This window comes from Falco naumanni, chromosome 6, assembly GCF_017639655.2.
Source record: "Falco naumanni isolate bFalNau1 chromosome 6, bFalNau1.pat, whole genome shotgun sequence".
In the NCBI taxonomy this organism is placed as follows: Eukaryota; Metazoa; Chordata; class Aves; order Falconiformes; family Falconidae; genus Falco; species Falco naumanni.
This window is the reverse complement of record NC_054059.1, coordinates 72024664-72047169: the sequence shown is the minus strand read 5'-3', so window position 1 is coordinate 72047169 and position 22506 is coordinate 72024664. Positions and strand designations below refer to the sequence as shown.

General features: G+C 47.2%; 1 protein-coding gene across 13 annotated transcripts in view; it reads left to right on the top strand.

Annotated features, from left to right (window-relative positions):
* EXTL3 (exostosin like glycosyltransferase 3) overlaps window positions 1–22506 on the top strand; it is a 130930-nt gene that overhangs the window by 105066 nt on the left and 3358 nt on the right. For all 13 annotated transcript variants that reach the window (XM_040597580.1, XM_040597577.1, XM_040597575.1 and 10 more), the window contains 2 exons: window positions 18533–18660; window positions 22129–22273. In XM_040597580.1, coding sequence (XP_040453514.1) covers window positions 18533–18660; window positions 22129–22273 — 273 coding nt within the window. The remainder of the gene's footprint in view (window positions 1–18532; window positions 18661–22128; window positions 22274–22506) is intronic.

The following is a 22506-nucleotide window of genomic DNA, read 5'->3' as shown; positions in this document are numbered from 1 at the left end:
TTCCAGTGGCGTAACGTCCTTTTCTGCTGGCTTGGTGGCCGGCTGAGAAAGCTCATTCAATTTAGCTGCTTGTTTAAAAAGGAATAATCTTTGGAAAATGTCTAATCCGGAAGCATTGCTGTGTCTGCAGACCTGTTTGGCTGGCTTCGGTGTCCCTTCAAATGCCACTTGTTAATCGGGAGCAGGCTGAGGGGAAATGCTGTCATGACTTTCCCTTCTGTTTGGGCAGCGTCTGTATAACCATGCTGTGCCGCACTCGCCGCTGAAGGACAGATGCCTCAGGTTTGCACGTTCTTTCTAGCAGAAATACTTGAAGGTGCTTTGGTACCTCCATTTTAAGGAGCGTGATGGGGTCACAGGGTGATGCTTCTGGGTAAGAGGAGGAGGAACAGAACCTGATCAGCCTGAATGGTAGTGTGTAGCATGCCATGGTGGCAGCATGAGCGTCTCTGCTTGTCCTTCAACATCAGGTTTGGTTTCCTGGTAAGAGCAGAGCCAACCTTGCAAGCTAACAACTCGCACAGTCACCAGTAACTTGAGCTAAACCAGACTGGTGTGCATGATCCGGGGTGAGGCCCTCTTGGGGACTGTGAGTTGAACAAGAGAACAAAACTCTCCATGCTGATCACACCACCATTCCAATCGATCCTTTTCCTTCCTGAGGGCTTTGCATAAATACCAGCTCGGGTCCTGACTCAACTAGGTAATTAAGCACCTTACCGAACTCTTCCTTGGTGATGTGACTTGTGCTTTTCTGGACCAGCTTGCCTGCTGAAGCTGTTTGGTGAGTCAGAGCTTCACGCTTTTCCCTGCCTGACCATAGCTCGCAACTTTTGTATACAAAATCAGGAGGAACCCAACTTAACTTGCAGGTCCTGAGTTGCATATGGGAGTGGGGAGCCTACCGGTTTGCTTCCAGAAGGTATGATTCAGGCTATGCTTTTCCATCACAAAATCAGCTGAGAAAATGACCTTATTTCTTAGGACTGAGTCACTTTACGTGAGAGAGTTGCACCATCTCTGGGTTAAATGGGCCCCAGTCAGTGCACCAGCTTTACTGGCAGTGTATCACAGGTTTACGAGTTAGATTTTTCTGTGAGAGCAATTTTACAAGGTATGGGAATGTTGCACGAAAGTGTGTGCTGCTGTTGGGTACGTAGCACCACCTGCTGCCTGCAGATCGTGGTGCTGCTGGAGAGGCAGATTAGTTCTCAAATCCCTGTGAGTTTTGTTGTCTCAATATATATTTTTACTGTTGTAGACCAGAAGAGGAACGAGCCAATTTGTTGCTTAGTTTACCTGCGAAGCTAAAATCCAGATGCTTGTCACTGCAGGGCGTAAGGAAAGGTGCAGTGATGCGTGTTTGTATGCTGATAATGTAACAAGCAGCGCTGACTTCTTAGGGATTTGCGCTCTGAATATTAACTCAGACACTCTTGCAGTCTCCACTGCTGTTGCCTAAAGCCAGCACTTAATTCTCTCACGTGCCATATGCTGGTTTGTAATATTTTCCATAGACAAAATGTTACTGCAGCCTCAGCTCTCCAAATTCCCTTGGCTTAGGATGCAGCTAATGGGGTCAGTAACCAGAAGGAAAGCATTACTTTGGGGCATTTGAAAGGAATAACAAAGGAAGGAAGCATCCTTGCACACTACATAATCAGATGGTTGTGCTCACACGTGAAAGCTTGAAGATGTCGTGGGGGCCAGTTCTCCCATGTTGAAGCCTTTAACCACCAACACGAAAGCTGTCTGTGCATCTTTAAAATGCTTTCCACTTTGGAGCAGACTTTGTCTCAACAGCTAGGGGACAAAAGCAGCACAATAGGACTTGGCACTGGAGTCAGTGCAGCAGCAAAATAACACATTGTTTTTCCAGGCCTGGATTCCTGCTACTTTTAGGGTTTGCATGGTGGCCCGCATGTGCATGTGTCAATAACAACAGAATATTTAATGTCATCTGATTATTCCATACAGTGGAACCAGCATGAGGGGGAACTGAGTGTGTGGATGCTTTTTCTGTGGGTTTTTTTCCTTCTCTTTTCACGCTGTTTTCATTCTTTGTGACTTTGTTATTGCATCTCTTACTTGGTCTGTTTGGCACAGTGTGTTGACATCCACTTCACTGCAAGCTACGCTCTTCTTCCAGTAAAGTCCCAGAGCCCAAGTACCTGCGTTTCCTTTCTTCCCATGCTTTTTTCTGTCTTGGCGGAGTGGTTTTGCTGTGCAAAATTCATTTGATTATGCATTCTGTACGAGGCTGTCTTATTTGTGAAGTGAAGACAGCCTTGTCTCCCAGAGCAGCTTTAACTTGATGTTGTACCACAAGAAATGGATGGGTCCCCAGGCACAGGAGAGAAGGAGCGAGCTGTAGTCACTAAGGTCGTGAATTTGGCTTAGGCTTGTCGGTATTAAATAGATGGGACAAAAGAAAATCTGTTGCTAAAGTTTGCGGGAACAGGAGGGACGTTGTGGGTCCTTGTGACATCAAGGAGGCAGTTGTGAGGGACATGAGAAGGTTATAAAGAAGAAGGTAACTCTTGGATACAAGGTTAGAGAAAGATGAGAAGCAAGAGAGAGAGGTTTTAATCGCTGCTTGTTCTTACATGTCTGATGTAGCTCACAGATGCCTCCCCAAGCTCTGTGGGATCGATCAGCAATGACATTGCAGCTCTCAGATAGAAGATGGTGACTTATGCCCAAGTTTACCAGTGGGCTGGTGATGGTGCAGCACGGCAGCCACAGGATTATTCACCTCCTGGACAGTCTCTTACCCCTTTTCCCCACAGTACCCTCCTCTTTCTGGCGAGGAGGCAGATGCTGCTCTCCCTTATTTAACTGATGGATACGGATACCTTTTCTTCAATTTTCTTGAAATCAAACACCGCAGTTAGCGATAAAGCATGACGGATCTCCCTGCCATGCTGTGATACGGAGCTCTCCCCTCTCCAAAAAACAGCACCTGGCTCCTTCCTGTGCTTCTGGAGGAGGAGGTTCATCTCCTGTGCAAAGCAGTCAATGAACAGAAGGGTGGTGGAGGAACTGGATTCAGAGCCACGGGCTGCAGTTTGATCTTGACTGCTGATCCCTGGAATCTGCACAGTTTACCTACAAGTATGCGGAAAGGATGGAGCTTTTTTTCCTGGTGGTAGTGAGGGGATGCTATTTTACAGAGCATGAGAAAATCAGGGGGGAAAGGAGTAGTTTTAAGTCACTTCTATTCGTTTAAAGCCTTCAGTTAATTAATGAAAATCTGTGTAAGTCCTGCAAAGAAAGATTATTTCCCTTTTCCTGCAATTGGCAAAAAGATCATAAGCACGGAGCTAAGGGCATCTTGCTAATAAGCTAGAAGGAAACTGAGGCACAGAGAACAGAAGGCTGTGCCTTGTCACTAAAGCATGCACTTGTACATCTCCTTGTAGTCTTACAGAAATGCTCTTTTCACCTATTCCCAGATTTACTAGCAGCAGAAAGATGGGAAATCTAGTGAAACTTTTCTTAGGCTTCCTGGATAACACTTACAGATGAAAATAGTCTAGCAAAGTCTTCAGGTTTCTGAATACTTACCTAAATTGAACTCTGAGGGCTTTTTAAGGTTTGTGTGGGGAAACGAAATGGTTTTGTTCTCCACAATGAACACTTGAAGCATTTTGGGCAGGGAGGTTCAGTTTCCAACTGCAATGTGAAAGGGCTAATCATGGCTTTGATCTCTGGAGCTGCCCAGAGCTCCAGCGGCTGGGAGCCCGCCTTATCTCTGCAGTAAGGGACAGCCCCATCTTTTACTGTGAAAGAAGAGAGCAAACAGGGAGCAAGAAAAGCACTTTTCTAGGGAATATAACAGATGTAAGCTAGATAATTCTTTGCAATAAGGCTCGTTTTCCTCTTGCTTTGAATGCAGGTGACAAAGTAAATTGGTTTCAAACTGCTGGTAATAATCAGGTTGATTTTATCAGAAATTTATAAAAGGAATTGTTTTTAATCATGTCTCATGTATGTGAACTCTGTAATTTCTAACACATGCCGGTCCTTAATTCCCAGGCCATATTGTGAGTTGTGGGAGGTGCTTGTGGCAGTCTCTATTCGTCCCAAGCATGTGTTTGGCAGTAATGTATTAACTACCTCTAGATGCAAGCATTTGTTCCCCTTGATTTTGTTTAACTTTTTAATTGACTAGCGGGAGAAGTTTAAATAGATCACTAAATACTAAAAGTCTCGGGGCAAGCCAAGCTTTGAAGAACTTAGCATTGCCCACCACAAAGCCTATGGCTTCGAGAGGGTGGGGATGGTCTTCCTCTTGCTGCTGTCTTCCACTCCTCTGGATGGAAGACAGTGGGACTGATATGAGACATGGACTAGGTGAAGTAGGATTCAGCCAATGGCTCCAGCGATTAGGATCCAGCAGCTGAAGCCTATGAGCAAAGAGAAGGTCCTCAGAAGCCCATCTGGGGCTTGTATCCTGATTTGTCATCAACCAGCTCTGCCATGTCAAGTGAGAAGGCATTTATTGCTTGCTGAGGTGAGATTGCGCGATTGGTGAAAATGCCTTTCCCCTTTACTTGACCACATTCGGGGTAATCTCCCAGCCCTGTTGTCTGGTATTTGAGCTGATAGACATTGCTTTTCTTGATGAGCTGTAGTCATGGAACAACAACAGATAAAATGCTGATTAGGGAATTGTGGTATGGGTTTGCTAGTTCTTTTCTTCTAACATTATATAAATGAGCTTTCATTTCTAGATAATGGGTTTGAGGACAGACGTGCTGGCAGAAAGCTGTCTTCATTTCATCCAGACACATCAGAACTTTCCCACTGAGATCTCAGCCTTCCCAACTCGGAGCTCTCCAGAAAGCTTCCAGTCTGGAATAAACCTGGAAGCCAAAAGTGGGTTTGCGTGCCTGAGAGCTCTCTATGGTTGCTTCTCCCAGCCACGTAAGCATTAATAAATCCTCTGTCCTCTTCCCTGCAAACTTGATGGCTTCTTGCCTCTGCTTATATACCAAGTTTATATACTGGCTCTTTTAGTAGCTGCTCAGTGAGTTAATAGTCTGACCCCAATTCCTTCCTCTGTGAGTTGAGATATAGTGTTTATTTTGATGCCTTCAGCCCCCAGATATGAACGCCTGTACTAAACCTCTTCTAGGATGGGACACAGCACCTTGTAAATGCTGAACAACATCACCGAGCATCGTTGGACATAATGTGTTTCAAACAGTGAGACGTACCGAATTTAACAAATTTAAAAATAATCTCACCTGCTCTGCCAGGCGTTTTGTTCTACTGCTGTAGTGGAAATCCTGTTTGACAGATACCGAGTAGAAAGAGAAGGAACCTGCTGAAGAAGTAATTGCACAACAATACTGAGGATTTGCACTGACGAAAGTCTCTGTTAATTAAAGTAACTGGGCTATCAGCCAAAGAGAAAAGTGTGGAAAGATAAGCTCTGCCTCACTTAGTGAAGAGAAAGAAGGTATTTCCAATAGTCCCCTGGGACCTCATCCCTTGGGTTTCCACCACTTTCTTCTTCCACTGAAGATGCTGTGACTCTCTTCATTGTGCATTTCTGTATCTCTAAGATGGATGTTGCTGTTTCCTTCCCACTGATGCTGATGACCTGGTATTGCATGGCAGCTGATGGGTATCTCAGGGGCACTTCTAAACCACCTTGCTGACTTTTAACATGCTCTCTGCCTTGCAGATGAGATGTGACAGCCCTTCTCAGACCCATCCCTGAGCTCTCAGTCCATTTGCTGCCAGACTTCTCAGCGTGGACCAGGGGAATAGCAATGTGTCTTTTCCAGTGAAATTACAAGTACGTGAATTAGCTAGTGGAGTCTTAAGACTGAAGGGCTGAGAGAGACCTAGGCTTCAATACTTCTAGAAGTTTTTGGGGTTTGCTTGTCTTTTTTTTTTAAGTCAGGGAGTTGCAGTTTGTGCGTCTTTCTTAGGCTCTCATATGGCTATTCCAGGTTCTCATATGGCTCTTCCAAGGAGGACAATGTACCAGTCTGACATCTGTGATGAGCACTCCACCTACATAGCACAGCTGGGGAAGTAAGGCAGGGATGCTGAATATTTTTGCCAAAGTAAGGTCAGGCTTTCCCAGTCAGTTCCTCTGTGAGCTGGTCAAGCTTTTCTTTATCTGTACAGGCTGTAGTACACAGCATTTCTGTGGTGAGTTCAAATACAGGACCAGGATAGTCCTCGTTATGGATTCTTTCCTGGCCTGTTTTCACTCTGCTGTTCTGAATTTCACAAGCTGCTCTGAAAACAAACTAGCCCAAGTGGCATGCAGCAGTCCTGGCTGCGGGTATCACTCTGACCTTGTGCCACTCTGCCCCGCAGGGTGCGGTGCCAGCTTCCCTACAGTAACCAAAATAGATCTGAGAGATGAAAGCTAGTTCAGAACCGTGGTCACTCTAGCCTGATGTGGTCCTCAGGCTCTGCCTGCCTCTGGGGGGTGAGCCAGGATGCTATGAGGATATGTAGCTCCTCTGTTGGCAGAACCAAACTCCCACTGAATCCCAGGAGTCAAAGTTGGCTTAAATCTGAAGCAGAAGGGTGGTATCTTTTCCCAGGCTCACTGGCAGCATGCATATCTATTCCTGAGCTGTTGTAGTTTACCAGTCTAACTCTGGGAAGTTTTTGCTACCCACAAGTAGTTTGAATCCTCCATCCCTGAGGATACTCTACCATGCAAAAAGAGTTAAAAGATGCTGCCTGCCCTCTTTCTGTCTCTTTGTGTGCTCTCTTTTTCAACAGTGAGGGCTGGTTAGAAATGGCATCTCTTTATTTTACCTAATATTAGCAAAATGGCTTTAGTGTAGAAAATGCAAGTCAGGTGTCCCTGCTCTCCCCAGGCGTGCTGCCGGATCTTGTTGGGGGGGGGGGGGGGGGGGCGGCTCAAGCACCCAGGCTGGATGGAGACACGGAGCCAGAGAAGTGATGCTACAGAGATGGGGAGGTCATAGGCGGGAAAAAGCTTCCCCTTGGATTGAATTTTATAGTGCATATAAAATTTATTGAGGATGGACATGGGGGGGCCAATGCAAGCCTGGTGTTTTTTTCCTGTATTAAGTGATACAGAGCTTCCCCAGCCCCGAGCCCTTAGGTCTCAGCCTTATGCATCCAACACTGTTGTTTCACCACTTAACTTAATGGATGCTGCACTGTCAGGCGTTGGGTGAAATTTGTCCGTTTTCATGACTTAGAATCTGCAAGGGCAATATTCCTATTGTGTAGGACTGACCTTTGAAAATCCTCTTAATTTATTTCCATCCAAAGATCTTTGAGTTGTTAGCAAACATTTGTCAATCTAACAGCTGCCCTGCGAGATTAGGAAAGGAAAGACAGCACTGGTTTGTTAAAATGCAGCCATGTCAGCTTGGAGCATGTCAGTAGTTTCAACAGTGCATTATATCATTACCCCAAGCTTTACAAGAGCAAGCTGTTTTATCCAACAGCCTTTTGGCTGTTAAAATTACCACTATAGCAGCCAAAGGGTATTGGAGAGGAAGAAGAGGCATAGAGGATGAAGTTCAGAGTTGAGATGGACTGACAGAAGCAGGAGCTTGAAGCTGGGAAGGGTAAAGTGAAGGCTGAGAAAACAGAGTTTTTCTTAAAACATGTTTCTGTTAAGGATGAGTGTTTTGGTGCTGTCACTGGAGAAGTCTTGGTGGCGGAATCGTTGTCCTTCCTGCAGAAAGCTGGATGTGGCACCCTACGTGGCCTCTTGCAAAGGGTGCCTACAAGAGCCATGGACAGCAGGAGAAGAGCAAAACCTTGCAGCAGAATCAGCATCTGGTAAGGGCTGTACTGCAGGCCAGTTCAACACTGCCACTTGGAAATGGCAGCAGAAACCCTGCAGACAGGATGCTTCTAGTTTATTTGCCTTAACCTGGCTTACACAAGTAACTGTGTACATATGCCCCTGCTTGCACTGAATCCGTTCATGCTCTTGCTACACACTCTCCCAGTGCCATCTATTTTCTCCCGAGTATGTTTCGACGCTGAGCTCTGGGACTGCTTCTAGGCTGGGCAGAATTTCATCTGAATTTTCAAGCCTTGAATAGCAAGACAGGATTTGCCAGGTGAAAGCAGGTTTGCAACATTCATCTAGCTGCAGCTTGAGCATCAGAGAAGAACCACGATGTCTGTCACAACAATCACGCCTTTGGATATTGCCTATCTCATTGCAAAAAAAATCTCAGCCCCCCCCAAACCCGAATTTGGGGTTATCAGTATCAAAACCCTGAGCATGAGATCTTCCCTCCTCAAATGACTTTCTCTGGTTTCACAGCAAATGGCAACTTGTAAATCTGGTTTGTGATCCCAGATGTGTTAATGGAAGTTGGATCGTGAGCTTTTCTGTCCCCCTGTGCTCAGCAGTTTTTTCCTGCAAGCTTTCATGTAAAGCACAGAGCAGTCTCAGAAAGTTGAGAAAGGAGTGAGGTGAAGCAATGGGAGACGAGGTATTTGAAAGCCTCAACTGCAAGTAGCAGCGTGTTATCCCAGGGACGTTCTTTGCAGCCAAATAATTACAAATAATTGTAAAATAAATCTAGTCGGACAACCAACTCAACGTGCATCTTTAATTGCACAGCCACTAACAGCAACACACGGAGAGAATAAAAATAAGTGAGTATCTAGATCCTTTTAATGTTAAAATAAGCATTCTTCTGCTTTAGGTTCTCTAGAAAGATGAGACAGCTGCACCCATATGAAAATAAATAATCAGTTTTATTTGTATTGCAAGCTGTTTTCTCATCTCAGAGATGAGCAACCCACTGATAGCAGTCGAATAGTTTAAAGAGAGACCAAGTGTTTACACATACTACGTGCATGGACACAATATCAGTTTTAAAAAAAGGATTTCTAATAGTATCTTCCTGTGTGGTTTTGTTCTCAGTGGGGGATAACTTATGCTTGGTTTTATGCTGCATTATTTAATTACGCGTATTTTAAAAATGCATCTGTTTTGCCAATTTATATGCACTATATGCTGCCTTTGGATAGCTTTGTAGCTAAACACTCTTCCAGTGAAACTCTTTTCATACCTCTGGAGATGGATCTTAAAATAGTCTATAAATCCTTTTCATTCAAATTTTGAGAATGCCTTGAGTTGAAGGTAGCCAAGTACAGAAGTCTGGAGGTCCAGGGTGTACAAAGGAGGGGGGCTGTTTCAAGGTGAAGGACTGGGGAAGAAGCACTGAATAATTAGTACATGAGGAAGGGAATAACGGTAACTTTCCCATACATCTTTACAAGCAAAGATTAAAGGGAAAACGAGAAGGTGAAGAACTGCCAGGGGAAGCCACTGTAAAAAACGGGGACGTCTCATCAGGCAATAGATGACTGAAGAAACATCCAGCTAAGAGTGTTTCTGAAGAGCTGTTTTTGGGTGGACGTTCAAATACATGACGGATATTTTTGGTGCAAGTGCCATCAAATCAAGCAAGAGAGCAGATTCCAGACGATACATCCAGGGTAGGTGAAAACTGATGTGGAAGAGGTCTGGGAGTGGGCACCTGTAGACGAGTGCTGTCTTCTTTCTCCTGCCCGCTCACCACCTTGCCCGGCTGCAGCAGATTGCTGCATGGCCTGGGCCTGGGCCTCATCCAGACTAACCGGAGCGGAGCTGGGAGCCAGCTGGGGATGGCAACGCTGTTTCCTGGGGAGAGACCAGTCACAAGAGGAGCACATCCCCTTACAGCTGCACCTCACACGCAGGTGGATCTGAACAGCCTGCATCTCTCTCTGGGATGGCTTTGGCTGGGGTAATGGGGCTCCTTTAGGAGCTGTGGTTACATCCGTGCCCATTTATCAGTATCTTCTGGGTTTGAGTGTGTTAACCCCAGGATAATGGCAGAAGATTTGTTGTCTTAAACACCTCAAAGAGCTGCTTTCTGCATCTGACTTTTTAAAACTTTATCGTAAATGCACACAATCAAAAGAACATCCATTTCTTTACAAAATGCCAGTCTGCTAAGACCTCCCAGTTCTGGTGGTGTTCCTGGAAAGGGCTTTAACACCATGTTTATGTGTGTGTCAGAGTGCAGGGCTGCAATTTCCCCTGGATTTGCAGCTTGTCGGGAACTGTCGGAAATGCACTGTAGTCCTGTGTTGTGCTGGACTCATTTCCTTGAGGTTTTTGCGTCTGGGCTGGGAATGAGAGTGTGCTTACAGGGAGGAAAGGCATCATCCCCAGGGCTTGGTTACGGTGGGAAAGGATCCCATCTTCTGCCTGCTGCCTGCCCGCACAGCCCCGTCAGCCTGGCAGCGTCCCGGGAGGAGCATCGTGTTGTGTTGGGTGAGGTCAGATTTTTTTGTTTCGTATGAAACGAAGAATTGCCTGGCTGAAATGGAGGCTTGGATCTGTGTTTTTCAGGGTGGTTTTAGCTGTAGAAAGCAGGATGCTGGCCATTAGGAATTGGATGAATTTCTGGTGCCTGCAAACAGGACGGGTTCTCTCCTGGGGGCAGGCAGGAGGAAGCAGTGCTGCATGGGCATGGCAGGACCCCAGGGCGGCTGAGCGTGATGCTGCGCTTTAAGGAGGCGATTGATAGTCTTCAGTAAGCACTGCCGTAGTTGTCCTTGGTAAGGGCAGTCAAATAGATTTGAGAGCTGGGCTGAGAGCCATGGCGGTCTTGCCAGCTTTTGTGGAGTGGCTCAGCTTGCCCAGGAGCAGCTAGTGATAAAATGCTGAGAAAATTGAGGGAAAAAAAGACTGCGGTCTTGGTCAGAGCCGTGTAATTCACACAAACATCACCTAACTGGGAAGGGGTAGATGGCTGCAGAGATTTTTGGTGGCATCTGTAGTGATGGCAACAGCTTCTTTGGCTTCTCCTTGGCGGCTGCCTTGGCAGCAAGCTTGGCTCGTTGCACGTGCGGTGCCTGCCTTGGGACCAGCCTCTTCTCTCTTTTCAGCTCCCTGACATGTTAAATGGAGGGAAGATAATACAGAGCATGAGAGAAAGTTAAGTCATCTCTAAGAGAGTGAGCCTCAGGTGTGTAGTTTCCATATGGAGCCTCTCCCGATGCCAAAATCCCTGTCCTAGCCGGGATGTTTACAGTGTGCTGTATTCCCATCTGACATCCTAGACTTGTTGCTTGATTTCCAGCGGGTCAGTGCAAACCCTTTCTGACAGCTGCACTTGTGAAAAAATACACAGCTTCAAGGATGATGTTGTTTCGTAGGACCAGGGAGACTTGTCATCTTCCTCATCCGCATCTCTGGTTGAATTTGCAAAGAAGCAAGTGCCAATCTGATCTAACACCTCGGTTGCAGAGGGAGCAGGGAATGGAGTCAGCCGTGGTAAAAAAATATGTGATTTATTCTGCTTATGCATATGTGAACCTGCACACACATAACTCGTTCTGAGGAGTCTTGTAAATAAGCTCAGTGTTAGTATGCTGATGCAGAGGGGGAAGGGACCCTGGTGTATCTGGTAGTCTGTAGGTCTTAAGGGCTGATCTGGCAAGTTTCTTAGTCAGATGATGTTCGAATTTTTCCAATCTAGGCATTGAAAATAAATGTCTGGTTACAGAATAGTTTCAGGGATATTTAGTACCTACTTGTTCCCCACTGCTGGAGTTTGCCATCTCCCAAAGGCATCTTAACAAAGCCCTCCCTAACCTCTATTAACCCGAGTTTGGCTGATCTTTAATTGCTTTCATTTCCACATTAGCAGCCACATGTGCTATGAGCCTGCAGGCGCAAGGGAGAGCTGGAGAAGTCTTGGCTCCCCCTGTACTTTCTGCAGAAGGAAAAAAAAAATCATCATCAGGGTAGAGGGGAATGCACCTGCTCAACTTGAAACAAGGTTATGTGGGATATGGATGGGATGAAGATCATCAGCTCCTGAATATGCAGATCTCACCTTCCTTGATGGGTGGATACAGTGATGATGGCACCTCTGGAGCCAAGTCCAAGTGGTCAGCCTGGTCACCCATGATCTGGGAGATGTGTTACCACTTTTCTTTGTGGAGAGGAGCTGAACTCCTACCTAGTCCTCCATGTGGAACAGAACAGCAGGGTCTTCACTGGGAGCTTTGCCCCAGATGAGGTCCTGGGCAGATCCTACCCCTGAGGTCAGTGCTGTCCTCCTCAGCCCAGGCTGAGTTTGGCAGAGGACTTTGGTCTGGTCCAGCGGATCAGTCTTTGGGACAGCGGTAAGCAAAAGGACACGGCACTGGGTGCCTCTGGCTTGAGTGCTGCCCTGCAAAGCAAGAGGCTTGCTTCACTGAATCTTATTAATAAAACGTTCAGAGTTGGTGCCAAGAAAAGGGATTGACAGTGCTGTAAATCTGCACCCTCCCTGGAGGACTGCGTTGGCAGGAGTGCTCTTTTTCCTTCGAAGCATATATTGAGGTCAACTCTTCATGCGGAAGAGGAAGATGCATTTGGCTCCCGCATCTTCAGTGCCATAATTCTCAGCTGCGTGGTAAAAGGGGCTCGTGGTGTCCCCATCCCCACTCTGCCTATGGTGCTGTTTTTCCCCAGCCTGTTTGGGTTGAATTGGCGCATATTTGGGGATGACTGGAATGGATCCTTTTCCTGAGAGCTTGTTCTTTGTCTCCCTGAATTATCCACCTCTCCTGAGGGCATCCTTCTGGCTTTTTTCTTGTAAAGACCTGACATGAGCAATGAGGTCCCTGGTTTCTTGCAGAGTTTGCTCTTTGCCCAGAAATCAATCGAGTTCACTAAGTTGAGCTGTCAAAACTTCTCCAAGGGCATAGGCATTCTTCATGTTTTCACCGTCAAATTATATGTGACACTTAATTTAAAGCTTAAGCATAGAGCCTCACTAGCAAGGAGATTGCTGGAAGATATTGATTTTACTGCATTTTTGTATTTATGTATAAAAATGTACTATAAAGTATTGGATAAGGGCATTATTGCTGGGCAGACTCTGGATTTATGCTCTGTTTTAGTTCTCTCTAACGTTTTTAAGATCCATTTGGCCAACACAGCTATGAACAACACCAGGAGCAAATGGGCTTGCATAGAGTTGTGGGGTTTTGTGCTCCTTGAGTCGAAAAAAACACCCCCACATTATGGAACTGAATCACTTTGAATTGATTTGCTGAAAGGGCAGAAGCTTCTAATACGGTGTGTTGGGTGCTCGGAGGCATCTTAGGTCTTTCAGTTTGCCTCAAAAGTTTGCAAACTGTCTAGGAGGTTCATGATTTTGAGCTGGGGGCCATTGAGCTGATAGCAAAGCATTTAAAAAAAGAAATACTCCCATGGAAAAGCCCAAAATAACTGAAGGCAGCTAGCTAGAAGTACGCGATCTGGAATAGTTTTGAGTCTGGAGGGGCTGACGTTTGTGCGCAGGTACTACCACTGATGCTCTGCTCAGTGTTTGGAGCCTTAATGTTTGCTGTAAGGGCAGGTGGCTTTTTGGTAAATGTGCTTGTGTCTCCCTTGTAGCTCGCTGTCTGATTTTGTGTCCTCCTCACTGTTTTAACCTCCTTGGGTAACTGCTGACTCTGTTTTGCCAGAGTGTAATGTTTCAGCTTTGCTGAGGAACATCTTTGTTGAGTTTTGACCGAGCTCTTTGCTTGAGACTGTTGGGAAACAAGCTAGTGGTGAAACAGGTCATTGAAATGTTAGAAGGGCAGGAGAAGCAGCCATGGGTGACAGACTGAGACCTCAATCTGCTTGAAAAAAAACAGAGAAAGGGTTTGGTTATGGCACCTGTGTATTTTTCTGGGGCAGATTCACGAGGAGCAAGTTGTTAATATTTGAGAGTGAACATCTCAGAGGAAAGGTGGGTTCCCCACCTTAGATGTCTTCAAATGGAGACAGGTTGCCTTGCCGGCAGAGATGCTACTGGTCACATCTCAGGTCTGAGATGAGATCCCTGTGGTCATACAGAAGGTTAATGTAGGTGACTTGAAAGTGCGTTTTGGCTTAACTTCCTGCTGTCAACCCCACCAGCCATCCACCACTGGTTCTCTGAAAGCATTTAGAGTTCAACCGGTGCTGTGAGGTCTGAACTCATGGCTTTGTCATTTGGTCTGAGTTGTCATTCCACAGTTGTTTTATGGTGCTGTGTGGTGAGAGCCTTCCAGAGGAAGGGTGGCTGCATCAAGTCCTGGTCCACCACGAAAGAAGGTCACACAAGATTATCAAGATGATCTCCTCTGGCCTATAAATCCCTGAATATGGCAATGTAAAATGACTCTGTACATAGAGATGTGTGATCACCATAGTGTCTGCTGGCTTTCTCCACCCACCCCACACGTGGTGGAGGGAGATTAATCTGTTCTTGCTGGAAGAGTGCTTTGAGATACCTGCAGCTGAGGACATGGCACAATAAGGTGTCGTTCAGCTGTATTTTAAGTGTGTGATGAAGTCATGAAAATCTGGCAAATGCCGCTTAATGCCGTGTGAGGGAGAGGATTAGACTTTTTTTTTTTATTTTGCTGGTATAATAAGCTGCCTTTTTTTTTTTTTTTACCTGGCCTAATAATCTCCTGAGTATGTCTGTGCCCATAATGGCCCTTCTGTGCCTGAGAAATCTGGTGGGTTTAGAGGCCCATTGAAATGTAAAAACTTTAGGAGATATAGAAATGTTTCAAGTCCTTAAATCAAATACTCTTGCCCATTTTCTCTAACCTGTTTTTACAAGATCAGTTGCTGGTGTTAAAGCAGAGAAGTTTTTTGCAGAAATTCACTTTTATCTTTCTCCAGAGTTATATTTTCTGTCTAATAATGCGATGCCCTCGTTTCCGCAGCTTGACTTGCACTATATGCGGTCAAGATCAAAACCTGGTCTTGCCTGGGGAGGCACTGCGCCTGAACCTTCTCGGGGGGATGGAGGCAGGAGGAAGGTTTTGAATCTCGGCCCCATCGTTCTCATCTTGGATCGCTGCCTGCAGGTCCCTGCACGCTTCCCTGGTGTAGTCGCCCAGGGGAAAATGCAGAGATTTATAAAAGCCACTGAATAGTTGTCTGATGACAATTAGCCGCATCCTAAGTGCTGTAAATTGAGATACTTTCTTTGAAAACAAGGCATCAAAAGCCATAGCTTTAAGTTGCTTCTAACTTTTGCTGGAGCTAATGTGACGAATTGAATGTGCTTAGCAAGCATCTGGCTCCTTTGTAGCATCCTTCTCTTTAGGGAAGAGTTTAATGCCAGTGCACTGATCTCTTTATCCTCTGGGGTCCCCAATTTCAGATGTTTCAGGCAGGATCCGCTTCACTGTCTCAATTGACAGTCGTTGCATCATGTTATTGTTCAGCAAGTTACGGGAAAACAAGTCAATCAGTGAAGTTTGCCAGGGTTTTCCTTGGGACCTACCAATTTGCAGGCTGCTTAAATCTTAACTACTCCCAGATGAAAGGCTGGAGTACTTTCTGTGAAATGCAAAAGCTGAATATTGGCATTTCCAGACCTGCAAAGGTTGAAACTTGATGGAATAACTGGAAACGTGCCTGTTGCAGAACTTGTGCTGAGTTTTGCCTCCTGGCCAGATCTTTACGACACAAGAAGGTGGGCCTGATGCCAAAGCTGAGGTGAAAACCAGCTCCCACTTTGTTGTGTCATTGGACCTCTGAGCTGAACATCGCATCTTTACCTCTCCCTCAATTTTGAATAGCAGCCAAAGCTCAGATCTGGCCCTGGATTCTCTTTAATCTTTTGCACGGTCCCTTTGGAAATGAGTGACACAAAAAAGTGCACTTGCCGCAGGGGCTTGCTCTGACGGTGGGAGAGCTTTAAAAGTGGCTTGACCATGAAATGTAGGACAGTGCTGTGGGCAAAACCTCTGTGCTGCCCTTTTCAGCTGTGGGGAGCAGAAGTGAGTTGATGTTTGTAGTCGCAGAACCTGACTCTTTCCTGAGAAGCTGAGATGAAGGCCCATGGTGAGTAGAAGCCTGATAAATTCAAAGTGGTACCCGCTTCCCAGGACATCGCTGAGGCAGAGAGGGGCTTCAGCTGCTCAGCCTGGTGGTGCTCACTCTTCTTTTGTCCTTTATCCATCCATACATCTTCAACTGGCAAGGCAGGACCTTGCCTGGAAAGCATATTTATTATGGACTCAGTCCAACTTCTGCTAATCCTAATGAGTAAGACACCCACAGACATCAATAAGATCAGGCTTTCGGAGGCAGTACCATTGTAACAGCAGGGACACAGCGTGGCACATGCTCCTTAGCAGAAGGCTAAATTATGTGTTGGTGCTGGGTTTAATACGTTTGCAGACTCCCTAGAAGGTGGGATCTGCGACGGGAGGAAAAAACCGGTGGTCACAACTTAATCAGGAGAAGTGGGGCTACTTTCAGAAACTCATCTTACACTGTTGTTGAGCTGGAGAGATTTATGACCAGTTTCCAGCTGGTCTAGACTGGAATTTACTGGAGGGGCCATTGCCAATGTCAGAAACCATGAAAGCTGCTCTCGGGTGGTTTTTGCAATCACTGCCAATCCTGAAGTCTTCATGAAGCAGCTGAGGGCTGGCGTGCAGGGTGGGCTGCCTGTGTGCTGGCTGGGAAAGGAGCCGGCCAAGTGTGGGAGGCAGAAAATTTCCTGAGGCGTTTAACCACTCACATAATAAAATCAGCTTTGTGTACATGCAGTGATGCACTGGGTGATTAATTAGAAAAGGGTTGGAAATTGGGGCTAACAGCTATTAATTAAAAGGTGAAATGCCTGTGTCCCACTGCAGGGACCAGTGGCCCTCACCAAGGTCTGCTTTGCTGCCCTGAGCAATGTTCTTGGTTTTGTTGTCATACCAGTTTGCCAAAGTGCTCTTCCAGTCCAAAAAGCATCTTGGAGCGGGGCTCAGCTGCCCCATCCAGAGCCATGTCCCCCCTTTCAGAGCCAGTAAGCCTGGTTCTCCTGGTGCTGCTGCAGGAGCACTTGGGTTTGCCAAAGCCAGCTACAGATACAGCCCTGGCGATGTAGAAGATTTAAATTCTCCTTGTCAACAATTTGGGGACTGCTCTTGGCTCCTTTCCTTTCCTGGTTGATGCATCCAGAGGATGCCCACAGCGTGTTGAGGTCAGTGATGCTTCTGCAGAGGTGGTTTTCTCAAAGCTACATTGGTCTCCTTGTGTCCAGGTCTTCCTTGGCCTCCTGGGCCAGTGCCTTAGGGCCGTACTGTTCCAGACTTCCTAGTTTTTTGATTTCAGTCTTACCAGCTGCCTCCCCCCAAATCAGTGTGTGGAGCTGCCTCCTCTCCCACTTCCCTCCCCATCGTCCGTTCCCACTGTGAGGCCTGCAACGGCGATTTTCCAGCAGTTCCCAGATACAGAAGATATCCCTGGGAGCATCTGCTGGCTCATGCTAACTCAGAAAGTAACTGCAAACACCATGCTGGTTTTGGTCATCGTTCTCCACCTTGGGAAGGAGAGGGGGAAGAAATTCCTGCACCAGCATTGTCTGTCTCTGCTTTTGCCTTCTCCTACAGGCACTAATTGCTTTGCAGCCCTCCTGGGGTGGGTGTGCTGCCGGCTCAGCTCTGGCCCTGCTCCACCGTGGCTTAGAGCTGCATAATTTGTTCACCTCCCTGCAGTAAATTGTTCGTGCTTTTGATGGATCTTCAGTGAAATATTTTAATGCGTTCTCGTCGAATGTTCCATTCCCCCCCCCCCCCAACAGAAGCCATTGACAGATGAAAGCACTAACACTGGCTTTACATGGGAATTTAATCGTACCAGCTGTCATGCAGATCCCCGATACAAATATTTTCCACTGTTAATGGTTTCAGTTTGGGCTTTTTTTTTTGTGTGATCAAATGTAATCTTATTTAATGGAGTTTTATTGCCGTGACACCTTATTCTTTTCACCAGGCTGGACTTTATTTTTAAATCAAGAGAGATTGTTCAGAGGAAAGACAGAGAAGCAATGGGGGGGATTGAACAGGACGGGAAGCCCAGGATGAACCGAGTGACTCTAGATCAGCCAGGGCAGGTGACAGTGTAAGAGCAAGGAAGAGCAAGGATTCAGCATGGAAGGGGCAGTCAAGAAGAGGAAGAAATTCTGTGCAATTTTACACCTGTGTGGCTGGGGATAAGGGAGATTGGACAGTATGGGGTTGGAAGAGCTTTGAGAGAGGGAGGCGTTGCAAACGAGTCGTGTCCAAAGCAGAAGTGGTGAGTTGTTGTAGAAACAATTCAGTTCAGATCAGCACTGGAGAAATACTGCAAGGGCCGCTTCCTCAGCGGCCACAGGAGAGACCAGCCGTGGCTGCTGTGTTTTCTCTTTTTGTTACAGTAGAGCCACCCTCCTGCGTGCGAAGAGGGCAGGCGACCGCTGGCACAGCCGCTATGGCTGGGACCTGGCAGCGGGGGGTGGGTTTGGCTCTCCGCAGTCCTGTGAGATGGGGCAGGGGGCAGCAGGCAGAAGGGCTGGAAGCTGGAGCTGGTGCCGGAGTGAGGGCTTTTTGTTTAGAAAGTGTTTCCCCATCACAGGGGGGGGAATTGCCAAAATGCTGGACTGGTGCAGCTGCAGAACACAAGCTCAGCCCCTAAATCTCTTCTCTGGGCACGCACAGCCACCATAACTATCATGTGTTCATCTCTTAGGTTGTCCGCACAGAGAAAAACAGCCTGAACAACCGGTTCCTGCCGTGGGATGAGATCGAGACAGAGGCCATCCTGTCCATTGACGACGATGCTCACCTTCGGCATGACGAGATCATGTTTGGGTTCCGGTGAGTAGCCTCTGCGCATGTAGCCTTTGGACCCAAACTGATGTTTTCTGTATCTAGGGTCTGTTCAGATGCAGCGTGGCGTAAAGCTGGGGCCGGAATTAGGACTCCGGTGTCCCTTCCCATGGTTTTCCAACTCAATTTCTTGGAGGAATAATAAGCACTAATGAACTATTTTAACAAGTGCAGGCGAGTGGGCTGACTTCAGATTGTCCAGGCAATCCTGATTCTCATGCTTCTTGACCTAGACTCTCTGGCTTTTGCTGTGCTGATAATGTGCCCTTAGTGGTTTTGGGAGTGAGTGGCTTCCTAGGGTGGAAGGTAACTTGAAAACAAATCCAAGAGGCTGTTGCACTCCATCCTTCATGTGCCGTTGGCAAGGCCAGGATGTTCTCAGCCACTGCAGGATGTGATGCTCATGTGCTCATGGTGGGCTGCCATCCTCTTTGCTCCATGTGGTACTGGGAGGTGACATCTCTTTTGGAATTTTTTTCTGCAGAGCATGGAAAAGACAGATGTTAACAGAAAAGGCTGGTGCTGGTTGCTGCCATTCCCACCTCCTTTCTGCTCCAGCATCTACATTTTCCCTTGACGTTACCCTGGCAAAAAGCTTCCTGATTACGAGGCAAAGGGAGAAAGCAGTTACGTGGGCTCCTGCTGTGGGAGGTTTCTGCAGGCTGCTTCTGCAGCTTGTACAGCTAAACCTCACCGAGTGCCAAAGAGGCGCCGGGGAGTGAGAGTGGCACGAGGAGAGAACGCTGGCACTTGTGTGGCTGTGGCTCGTCAGCCTGCTGGGCCAGCAGCGGGGGTTGCGATTGCTAATCCGAGAGCACCCGGCAGCTGGCTGGGGGGCGGGAGATGGGGACCAGCTCTCCGCTCTCACTGAAACGTGTTGGCTCATGTTTGGGAGGAAGATTAAAAGGCACAAAATGCCTGAAAACCCAACAAGCTCTCTCCAAGAGTTGAAAAACGAGGTGTTAAAGTGATTAAAGCAGGGGAGTAGGCGTTGGGACTCCTGGCTTCCCTTCCATGCCCTGTTTCGGGGTCTTTTTCTGAACTTGACTGTTTTCTTGCCCTCTTTGGTCTCCGTTTTCCTTAGCTCATTCACAGCGCCAGGCTGAGGCTTTACCGGTTAGCCCTGGAGAGCATCAAATGAAAATTCGAAGTGCCGTGTGTTACTCTCACTCATTACCCTCCTTACAAACACCTTGTTCCTACAAAGCTTCCCTGCGTTAACGCATTCAGCCAGGGAAGAGACGGTGTCTTGGTGATTGAGTGAACCTCTCCCCGTAACAACTGTGTTTTGTTGGAACTTTGCTTCGGGCTGTAATTCTTGCGGCCAAAAGCCTCTTCTTGCTCCGTTTGCTACTCAGGAGCAAGCTGGAGGCGGGCATCCAGAGCAAACCTCCCTGAGGAGCACACCCAAAATGATTCTGTGGAGAAATCCTTATTTTTGTGGCTGAGCTGGGAAGGCAAAAGTGAGATGTGGGAGAAGTGATAGGGAATGAGCAGTTTCAACTCCAGCTTTTTAAAACAATCACGCTGGACCGACAGAAATGGCAACAAACAAGTGCTTCTGGGGAGGATGGTGCCAGAGAAGCTGCTGGTGGTGTTAATTACTTGGTTTTCATTACCAGGTTATGTCGGAGTTTCATTAATTTGAGTAGAGGATATAACAGTAAACATGTCTTTGCTCCTGGCTGTGTTAGTAAATGTAATGAAAGCTCAGGGCTTGGAAATTCAGTCTCTCCAGCAGCCTGCGATTGCCCCGCAGCCAGCACTCCTGTAGCTCTCCGCAGGAATGGGGGTGAGAAGAACTCTCATCTGCAGGGGGAAGAAAACCGAACAAAAAGGCCACTTTCTGCCCAATCTTGTGCCTGTGAAGAAGGGAAAATCCCTTCCGTGTCCAACAGGCTCGCACCTGGGACTTGTTTCATGTAGTCTGGAGTCACTGGGTTTGGAGATGCAGCTTGGACACTAACCACTGGGGAGATGGGATGGGGTGATCCGAAGGAAGCCAGCACCCCTGCCCACGGACCTGGATTTATTTCCCAGGGTAGGCATTAGGCACTGACTTTTTTCTTAATTGTTCCTGCCAGTGTTGCAGCTATCCTGTGGGATTTCTCTCGAGGAGAGTGAGCTTCAGATGAGAGCAGAATATTAAGCAAGCCCACACTCTTACACGCAGACATCAGGGTTTAATTCCCTATGGCTTGAGTGCGAGCGTGTGGCAGGGTGAAGGATGCGCTTACAGCCCCAGAGGTTTTTCCTGTACAGAACCCAGGGAACTGCTGGGTGCTGGTTTGGGATGGGAAGCTGGCAGTTTGGCACTCCAGGTCTTCCATCTGGTGACACCAGGATCTTCAGCATCTCAACAACTTTCCTAAAGGGAGCTTGATGTTGTCTCGACTTTACAGAGGTGGAAGCTGAGCTTCCGGGAGGTGGGTAGTCCCAGGGAGCTGGGGGAAGAGGCCAGGAGAAGCTGGGTTCCTTCCAGGCCAAGCCTTGGCTGCTCTGGGCTTCCCATAGAGGGGAGATCAGAGAGAAGCAGCACTAGTGTATGTGTCATGTGGTGATGCTCGGGCATGGGCTGCTGGAAGCTGGTGGCAAGTGGAAGAGTTTCCCATCTCGCTGGCTTTCCCTGCCCCTTTCTCTGCCTTTCCATCCAAGGTCTTAAGTTTTCCATTCTCTGTGTAATTCAGAAACTAATTTTGGGCCACTGGGCTTTTTTGTTAGTTTTCTTTTACACCTACAGAACCTTACGAGTTAAAATATCCCTAATTTATGGGTTAGGAATATGTTCCCTTGTGAGTAAGCAACTGGAATGGGCCTCTAGGAGAGGACCAGGGTGAGAAGCCGAGCAGCGTCGGCCTGTGCTCACAGCCTGTGTTTGGGAAGCAGACCAAGGGGTGCCTGCAGTTCACATCTAACAGCTTTTAACCTTTAACAGGAGAATGTCAACAAATTCTGCCTGTCAAAGCCAAGATTTCTGTGGTCAGCCCTTTCCTGCACTACATTAGGAAAGAAATCAGAATTATCTCAGGGCGAGACCTTGTTCACATGTCACTCAGGCAGCTGTGATGGCCAGTTGGTCTCTCCCTGGAGTTTTGGTGCTGTGGAGGTGGGCGAGCTTGCATTGAACAGCCTATGTAAAAAGACTTCTTTTGCATGTTGGAATTGTCTGTATATTTATTTTAAAAAACTAAATGGACTTTAAAGCAAGATAGTTGCCCGTTTTAACAATGTTTATCCTTTTTGCTCAAACTACAATGTATGTTGGTTGTTCTTTGGACGAGCAGTTGCCAAACTTTTTTATGTGTGGGCATCTCCATCACTTGCAACCCCCCTTGGGAGCCAGTCCATTGGCGTCGAGGGCGTAGTCCTGTGTGTAGTGGTTCTCAGCCAGAGCCGTGCTCATCTCCAGGTGGGCTCCCCGGGTCTGCGTCTCACCGAAGGGCCTTGTGTTTGCAGAGTCTGGAGAGAGGCAAGGGACCGCATCGTTGGTTTCCCAGGGCGCTACCATGCGTGGGACATCCCCCATCAGTCCTGGCTCTACAACTCCAACTACTCTTGCGAGCTCTCGATGGTGCTCACTGGTGCTGCCTTCTTCCATAAGGTGAGATACCATGGCCACAAAGCTCTGGGCTTTCCCTTCCCTCTCAGAGTAACCAGAGTCTGTATGTTTGTGGGCTTGTATTTTTGTTTTAAAGAACAAATTTTGGAGCTCACTGCTCCTTTTCCCTCGCTTCCTCCAAACCAAAACACAGCCAGCAACCAGTCTGTGACCTGGCAGACAGTCTCCTTGAGGAGCAGGGTATGTTTGTGCCAAGTGAGAAGCACCATGGCGCT